The sequence below is a fragment of the Epinephelus moara genome, chromosome 20 (assembly GCF_006386435.1).
Source record: "Epinephelus moara isolate mb chromosome 20, YSFRI_EMoa_1.0, whole genome shotgun sequence".
Lineage (NCBI taxonomy): Eukaryota > Metazoa > Chordata > Actinopteri > Perciformes > Serranidae > Epinephelus > Epinephelus moara.
In genome coordinates, this window is record NC_065525.1 from 43,714,796 (window position 1) to 43,723,509 (window position 8,714).

At 42.8% G+C, this 8,714-nt stretch overlaps 2 protein-coding genes across 5 annotated transcripts in view; one reads left to right on the forward strand and one right to left on the reverse strand.

Moving 5' to 3' along the window:
- LOC126407721 (E3 ubiquitin-protein ligase TRIM21-like) overlaps nt 1–8,714 on the reverse strand; it is a 297,595-nt gene that overhangs the window by 193,141 nt on the left and 95,740 nt on the right. The window lies entirely within an intron of this gene.
- Nucleotides 1–8,714, forward strand: part of pot1 (protection of telomeres 1 homolog) — a 128,688-nt gene that overhangs the window by 28,550 nt on the left and 91,424 nt on the right. For both annotated transcript variants that reach the window (XM_050072862.1, XM_050072861.1), the window contains exon 2: nt 5,385–5,512. In XM_050072862.1, coding sequence (XP_049928819.1) covers nt 5,393–5,512 — 120 coding nt within the window. In that variant the 5' untranslated portion in view covers nt 5,385–5,392. The remainder of the gene's footprint in view (nt 1–5,384; nt 5,513–8,714) is intronic.

The window sequence follows — 8,714 nt, forward strand, 5'->3', positions numbered from 1 at the left end:
CCACATTTTGGCCGTGATGCCCCAATAAATTTGTATTTATCAAAGGCCAAAGTGGCCTTGCCCTAAAAATATCTTAACTCCAGGCCTGTAATCGTGTATTTCCTCTCCTGTTTCTGTCCTCGGAGGGGCCAGTTGCAGTGTGCTGCTTTTTTATGTGCTGCTTCCTCCATTGGCTGAGCGTCTTTGCTGACGTAAGATATAAGTCATGAGTGAAAATATGCACCACACAGCCAGAAAAAGAACCTCTTAGGCATGGCAAGTAAGAATTTAGATGGGGCAAGTAGATTTGAGAAGTACTTGCCCAGCAGGGCAAGTAGGAAAAAACCTTAACGTCGGACCCTGCTTGCTACTAACAGCAGATCATGGATCTAGGCACGCAATATGCCTACATGTGCACGCGTCCTCCGAGTAGGCCTACAGGTTCCTTGATGCAGCGGGGAGCAATTTAAGCGCGACACACAACAAGCAGAGCGCCGGTCTGCTTTAGCCACATAGTCAAATAGCTATTATATATATGATTTATTACATGACTATTTTGGTACAAACATTTACCCGCCATTGTGGCGGATAGCCTTCCGAGATTTAGTCACCAAATGGAAAATCTACCCGCATTTGCTGCTTGGCGAGTGTTAATTTTCAGCCCTGGCTGGGCCAGTAGATGGCTACATCAATATTATGTCAAATATCAGAGAAGAGGATTCTGGGCATGTGCAGTGGTCTTATCTTCCTTCAGCTGTAGTAACACCTTCACCTTTATTTATTTAACACCTTTCCCAAAGGTGTGATGGCAAAACCAAAAACTAAATGTGATTCACATGTGTGGATGGATGATGAGGTTGAGTTGCTGCTTTACATTGCCAGTAATTCGCCATTGTTGTTGTTGCTTCAGGTGCATGTTTATCACACAAAGCAACAATGGGTATTCATGAATTTAGGTCGTGTTGGGCCGGTGTACAATCTTTCAAACCAGTTTGATATGAAGCCAAACACTGGTCCAGACTTGTATTCTGAATTTAACCACTAGGTTTTGGCTCAGCAGCTGATCTGAAGTGGAGCATCGTGTATTTACACTATGCTGTTAATGCCACTTGTGTGTGAGGCCCTAAGCCTCTCTTCTGTTCTGAGCTCTGCACCTTTGATTATTTTTTTTGGTTGCCAAGAGTTGAAAAATCTTAAACGCTGCACTTGTCACAGTCACCTTTAGCCCAGCTGTCTCTTTCCATTTTGTTTGATGCCTGCAGTTTTCTGTTACCGTGGTAACTTAACTTTATGGCATTTACATTTTGCGAAGACAGCACACAGCCTCAGCGTCATCACGATTTTCTCATCTGTTGTCAAGTCCAAATTGCTTTATACACCACCTCACATTTCATCACTTCTCTTCTTGGTTTATGATTTTAAGTCTCTCACTAAGTTTAATGCATTTTGCAGTCGGTCCAAACCCCAGTGATATTCAGTGTACAGTGATGTACAGAGAAAAGCAGCAAATGGTCACACTGGAGCAGCTGCAACAAGAGAATGATTTGGATTTATGCTCTTAATATGAAGAGAGGATAATGATCACAATTGTCATTTATGTGGGTCATATTTTCAGCTGTATAGTGCAGTATTTTCTTTAAAGTAAAATTGATGTATGAATAAATGACATTTTTAGCCATCAATAGATGCGACTCACACTAATGGAGCTGGAAGGGACTCTATTTCTTGCTCAGTGGCACTTCAGCAGGGCACACTGTCTTCTTGGAGGAACAGATCTTTGATATTTCAGTGTGTGTATGACCATCGAGTGTCCTCCCAACCCAGCAGTCATGTCTGCTGCACTGAGCTCATGTTTGGAGATCTGTCCTCTGTCCCTCTCAGCTTCCTCATGAACGATGTCGTTGGGTTGAACTTGAGTTACCCTCTGAGTTAATGAGTGTCCCGCAGCAGCTGAGCGGCGGGTTTCAGTGGCGCTCGGAGGAGCAGGAAGGCCGCCGTCTGCTCGGGGTGGCCCGGCTGACATTTGGCAGGGATCAGCTGCTCTCTCACCGCGGGGTTCGGCCCACTGTTTACAGCCGACTGGTGGTCTCTGATATGTTGCTGCTGTGTGGGAGGGACGGCTCAGTCTGTGCCATCCATATACTGAAGCTGACTAACAAAACAAGCTGCAGGAGGCTGCAGGTCAGCTCGCCGCATGTGTAGGTGAGGTCCTGCAGAGCCAGGTGTCAGGGCTTTATCACACAGGTGGGTTTTTGTCACGTCGTCAGCAGGTTGTTGTGTCGGAGGAGATACTGGCTCCACAAGTGTTTTTTCTTTTATCACTGTAAATCAACAGTTGAAACATTTCTTTGAATAACAACAGAAACACAGGAGTCTCCTGGAGGATTTTATGATACTACAGCTGTATGTTACACTGTGCTAACTTGGCATCTAATTAGGGTTGTGTTCTGATGGCTGGTTCCCCTTTGGCAAAATACCTGGATTCCCCGAGCTCGGAGGTTATTGAATCTCTTGCTGAATCGGTAATTTGTCTTTTTTATGAGAAAACTTCACTGGCAGCACTTTATATCAGATGCAACACACTGAGGAAAGGCAAAATGTAAACTTTAAAACACATCATATCATCCTGTTGATCTTATTAATTGCTAGAGGACGTGCCTGTCATTGTAAGAAATTAACGGGTTAGTTAGGTTAAAAAAAAGTCCACAAAGGGTAATAACTTACAAATTATGGCAAAAAGGTAGTTTCTTGCAATCCTAGAATTAAGATAAAAATATTCACAAACGAAAAAGCACTTCTGGTTACTGATAAGTAGTGTCTAACTTTTGATTTAACACTAAAAATTAAAACCCTTGGCGCACTGCAGCGCAAGCATACAGATGCGCGACTCAGAGCAGCATGTGTCACTGACACCAGACTCAGAGCGCAGCGGACCGGTGGAAAATGTCACCATCAGCATATTATTTGACATCAATAAAATCTATTTTATCATTATTTTGAGTCACATTGTTGAAAGAATTTAGTCGTCTGTGTTCAAGCAGGATAATAGGTCTCCATTCATTGCACGTCGGGCTTTCTATTTCCTTGTCGGAGATGTTTTCTTTTTTAATTACATGATAGCTATTCTCCCTTAACTCACCAGTAAAGAATACCTTTGTCCATTTCAAATAACCCGTGGCAATAATAATATCCCTGTTCTCTGATTTACTGTGAAACTTTTTTAGGCAATTCATGCAACAATCAGACCAGATGACTTCTTTACTCGGCCTAATGGGGCCGGCCTTTATTTGTCAACCAACCAAAAACAATCAATCAATTAAAAACACAAACTGGAACTGGAACATGAAATCTTATATGCCTAACAGACATTGCTTCTCGTTCTTTGAGTTTACATATGGCTAAAGGGAAAAAAAACAACCGTAAACGGACAGCATGATTAGTGTTGCGTTCAAGGTCCCCCGAAAAAACGGGAGAAATAAAAGGCCGAATATTTGATTTTTTTTTTTTTTTTTTTTTCCACAATCGAATCCCATGCCATCAAACGAAGCTTTGAAGCTTTGAATTTTTTGGGTCAGCCCTAAATCCCACATGTAAGGTGTAGAGCTGTGTTACTTGTTATGACCTAAGGTGTATTTTAATAAACCTGCCTTTGGTTTAATTTATTCTTTCAAGCTTTATTCCTTCTCATTTCCTACTGTTTAGTAAGTTAAAGATGCGTTGCTGCTAACGACAGCTTGAAGTGGCGATGAGGTCTTAAGGTTATTTTGGAAGGTCTTAAAAAAGTCTTAAAAAGGTATTGAAATTAACCTCAGGATTCCTGCATATACCCTGGCTCATGTAAATTCAAGCTGCCAGCCTGCAGTTTAAATTGTGCAGTTGCAATAGTTCCTTGTTGGCCTCAGTTTTTGCGATAGGAGTGTGAAATTTGGCATGGAGGTCAAGTGTGTGTCTTTAAAGTGTGTGTTTGTGTTGATGCCGGTCGGCTTAAAGGGAGTGGAGGGGCGGCACAGGGGGAGTGGCCTAGTGCATACTCTCTAAACAGATTCACATAACTTCATCAAACTTCGTAGAAAGACACACATGTACACAATTTTGCCACATACCCTCTTATAACTTATAAACTGGCTGTTGTAGGAGGCGTCATTGGACTAGTGACAAGTGTTGTGGATGCATGTGTGTGCCTGGTTGCAGCTATTGCAAATTTGCACTTGTTAATTTCTGTCTGTGAGCTTCTGTACAGCCGGCTAGTTCTCATTAAAAAATTTTCCTGGTGTTGGAACAGTAATTATCCTTGATTCCTAACTTAGACTATGCTGCATTGAGTCCTTGAATGTGAGGGCATTTGGCCTGGAAAGTTCTTGAAAAGTCATTGTAAAATACAGTCTAAAATGTTAAGACTTTGACTGAACAATGAATGTGGTGAAACATTTGATGTCAGCTTTGGGTACAACAGTTTTTGTATATCTCCTGAGTGCACTCACTTAAAACAATATCACAGTGTCACTGTCACACATGAAAAGAGGCAGAAAGGCAGGGGCATGTTTTGGCGTATAAGCTGTTTAAATCTTCCTGAGCTGCCAGGTGAGCTGCAGGTGCAGGAGAGTCTTAGAACCTGAAGTTTGTGATGTTTTGGGGGCAGACAGAGAGACAGAGGGACTTGTAGCAGCTGTAGGTCAGATCCAAAATTGTCTGCGGTACCTTCACACAGAGCAGCTACAAACTCATGAATGAATCACTCATCGTGCTCTAATTCAGGCCTCTGGCTCCTCCCCTCCGGTCTAAATCAGAGTGGTTTATTTGATTTTATTTTTTTTCCTGGCTGGGTTTTCTGCCTGACTGAGCAGCAGACTGTACGGCCGAGTGAACAGCTCTCGTACCTCGCAGGCTGTTCCCGCTCTGCCGTTCTCGGTCGACGAGGTACCACCAAGGGACTCGCCGCTCAATTCTGCCGGAAATCAAACTAACGAGCTCTGACAGGAAGCAACATGCTACCTGCTGGGAACACAGCCAACACTTTTCTGGGTTCCTCTCTGAAACGCCTCACAGACTTTAACCCTCCTGCCGTGCTGTCGACATGGATCTGGTGTTTCCTGTCAGAGGGTTTATCCTAGTAATGAGTCGTCTGTGGTGGAGGACAGTCAGACTGGAAACCAAAGACCTTTAAAACAGAGACCACAGGTTGGATCCGTGTCTGTCAGCAGCTGTGTGTCCTGATGAAGGATTCAAGCCTGAAAACACTGACGTTTACTTCTGTCCAAACCAGATAAACATGAACTGGATATTTCCAGATGATTCTTTAGTGACGTCATTATTCACAAACCTAGAATTAAAGCAGAGACTGAACTCTGACCCAAACTCACCTGGTTTGTCGATGCAGAAACTAATTTTTGATTCATGTCCCTCAGGTGGCATCATGCCTGTCTGTGTACTGTCGGAGGGGGTGGGGCCAGGTGCCCAGGTACCAAAACACCTGACGAGGATTCCCATCTCGGTCATCACCACCAGCACCGACTGCTCCAACAAAACAGTCAAGGTTTGTTTACAGCAGAGAGGATTTTCTTTTTTACACAAGGATCAGAGTGGTGGCAAGTTACCAAGTACATTTACACAAGTACTGCACTTAAGTACAATTTTGACAGGCTTGTACTTTACTTTCTGCTACGTCATGCTTCTTCTCCGCTTCAGTTAAAAGCCATATATTTTTATTCCACTATATTCATTTGATGACTGGAGTTACTTTGCAGATTCAGATTAATAATACAAAACAAACAATAAAAATGTTATATTATCGTGGATTAGGATAAAACTTAATTTGGGGAGATTACAATGTGATAATATAATAAATATTATTCTAAAATGGGCCATTCTGCATAATGAATACTTTTACTTTTGGTACTTACTTATATTTTGATACCAATACTTTTCTATTTAAAGGTTCAGTGTGCAGGATTTAAAGGGACATATTGGCAGAAATTTAATACAATATAATTATGTTTTCTTTAGTGTGTAATCACCTGATAATAAGAATCATTGTGTTTTTGTTACCTTAGAATAAGACGTTTATATCTACAAAGGGAGCGGAGCCTCGTTTATGGAGATTGTTTTGTAACACTGCCATGTTTCCACAGTAGCCCAGAACGGACAAACCAAACACTGGCTATAGATGGTGACATTTGCGTTTTCAAATCGGCCGTTGTAGTTAGTATCCACTCCGCGACGAGCAGCGTGGGAAAAACATAGATTTAAAAAAATAAAAAATAAAAATGTGAAACTGCTTTATTCAGTGTTTTTACTGGTTTCAATCACCTGGTTCGTCTGTTCACACAATAAGTTAATAGAGATGACAGGTGAGCACACGTTAGCTGTTGCTAGGCATACGGCCAGTCTGTGATGTGCTATACAGCCTGGGACGAAAAGTTGTGATGGAAAAAAACAGACATGATGGGAGAAACTTTGAGCCATGTTTACGAACATTTTGGAGACAAGAAATTGGCAGTGCAGATGGTGAGGTAAAAGACTGATTGTAGAAATTGTTAAATATTTTTTGGTGCACACCATTTTTGCATGTACATTTTTAGTATGGATCTTATGCATTGTTTTATAAATGAGGCCCCTGGTCTGTTTGTTGTGGAGTGAACCTCTGTAGTTAATTCAGTTCCCAGTAAAAACCTCCTGAACAATGAACACTAAAGGAATTCTAACCAGGAGAAGTTTCAGCTGGTTGCAGTCTTCACTGCCAGATGCCACTAAACCCCCACTAAATCTTACACAATCCTTCTTTTAAAGTAAAAAAAAAAAAAAAAGCCCAACTTTTACTTGTAACACCCTGAACACATTGCCTGCATGAGCAGCGCATCACAACAACCTTGCTGAACTGCTACAGCTCACATGCGTGTGGTGTTCACACGTACAGTGTTGCTGCTGCTGGGTTGCTGCACTATCTACTGTATTTCCACAATGAAAAGCTAGTGCTCCACTCATTTATGGAGCAGTGTAAGCCACTACATTGTCAGCAACACGATCCTGCAAATATTTCGCCATAAAAAGCCTTGTGTTAACACATGAAGGGATTCTGCCTCCAGAAACTTTGTCAAAGGGCTTTTATTTTGTAACGCAATATGATTATCAAAAGTAGAGATTTACCGATACCACTTTGTCCTCCCTGGTACCGATTCCGATCCCTGAACCTTAGGTATCTGATCCGATACCAGCGCGTTAAAAGAAAAAAAAAATGGATGGGATATGAATTGTTGTATGTCTCAACTCCTAAAACTCTATGTAACATATTAAGAAATAAATACATAATAGTAGAATGAATGCCATAAAACTTTTTTTTTTTATTATCCAGTGTTGACACAGATCAAGACACAGGTTAAAGTGCAGCCACACAATTTGGTAAAAAAGACATTTTACAGGCTACAGTAGAATGCTTTTTAAACTCCGCTCCGTTTCCGTTTTGTTTGCCTGTAGCGTGCGTATGCGTAATGACGTGAGGCATTACGTGGTATCGGATTGGTCATAGGCTGTACTCGCCAATACCTGATACTGCATTTTAGGCAGTATCGGAGGCATTTCTGATACTGGTATCGGTATCGGTACAACTCTAATCAAAAGACCACTTTCACAATCTGTTTTTGCTGAAACCATGTCACACAAAAAATATTCAAGACTCCAAATTTCTAGATGTGCCAAGACAGAGCAGCGCTGCTCACGTGGGCAGTGTGTTCCAGGTGTAACTGAGTGTTACTATAACAGTGTTCTGTCATTTACATAATGTTGCCAAGGGCAGACCTTTGTCTTTCTCACAGAGCTGCAGAGGAGTTTTTGCATGATTATATTACAAGAAGGTTTGATTACTTCAATTCAGTGTTCACAGGTCTTCTCAGAGAGTCTACAGATCAATTACAGCTCATTCAGAATGCTGCTGTTTTATCTAGAACAAAGAAAAGAGCTCACATCGCCCTCATTGCGTCACTCGCTGCTCCTCACCGTAGCAACAGTGAAGACAAAGACTGTAGCTCTGAACTTAAACTGTGGGTTTCTTTGCCTCTGAATCCTGACCTGGTGCTGAGATGTAAGACCTGATAACATCAGAATGCCAACAGCTCACTTACTGAGTAGGGATGGGCAGCACAAGCAAAAACACTATTCGAAAAGCATGCCAACTATTCGACAATTTTTCGAATAATCCCCCCCCCCCCCGCCACCTCCTGGAGCCACGCACACAGAGATCCATTCATCATTACGCCAGGGCCACACCGCCCGCGGAAGTGCTGCGATGCGCAGCGCACCGAAATTCTCGCCCGAGCCGGAGCACATCCGTTCACATCAGACGGGCATTTCTCCATGCCAGTTGACAAGCAGTTCTGCTCCCAGCTGTTGTCTCCGTCACCCGGCTTGCTCGCGGCTCGCGGCTCGCGCAGAAAATAGACCAGACACCGAAACGATCGCTGCGCGGCGCGGTGCCGCTGGTGTGGATGACACAATCGGTTAACATGGGCGCCGAAAGGAAACTGGCCGCGCTTCGAGGCTATTCACAGCGCTTCCGCGGGCGGTGTGGCCCTGGTGTTACGGTCCCTCGCCGCCTCCTGTGTGCCTCGCTCTCAAATGACTGTGCATACTTGTTGTAGACTTGTGATACGCAAGCTTTGCCTCACAGAGTTTGCACTGCACCTCATTTTTGTTTATTTTGTCGAAGTTGTTCCACACGTAACTTTTTGATGACTGTAGTAGTC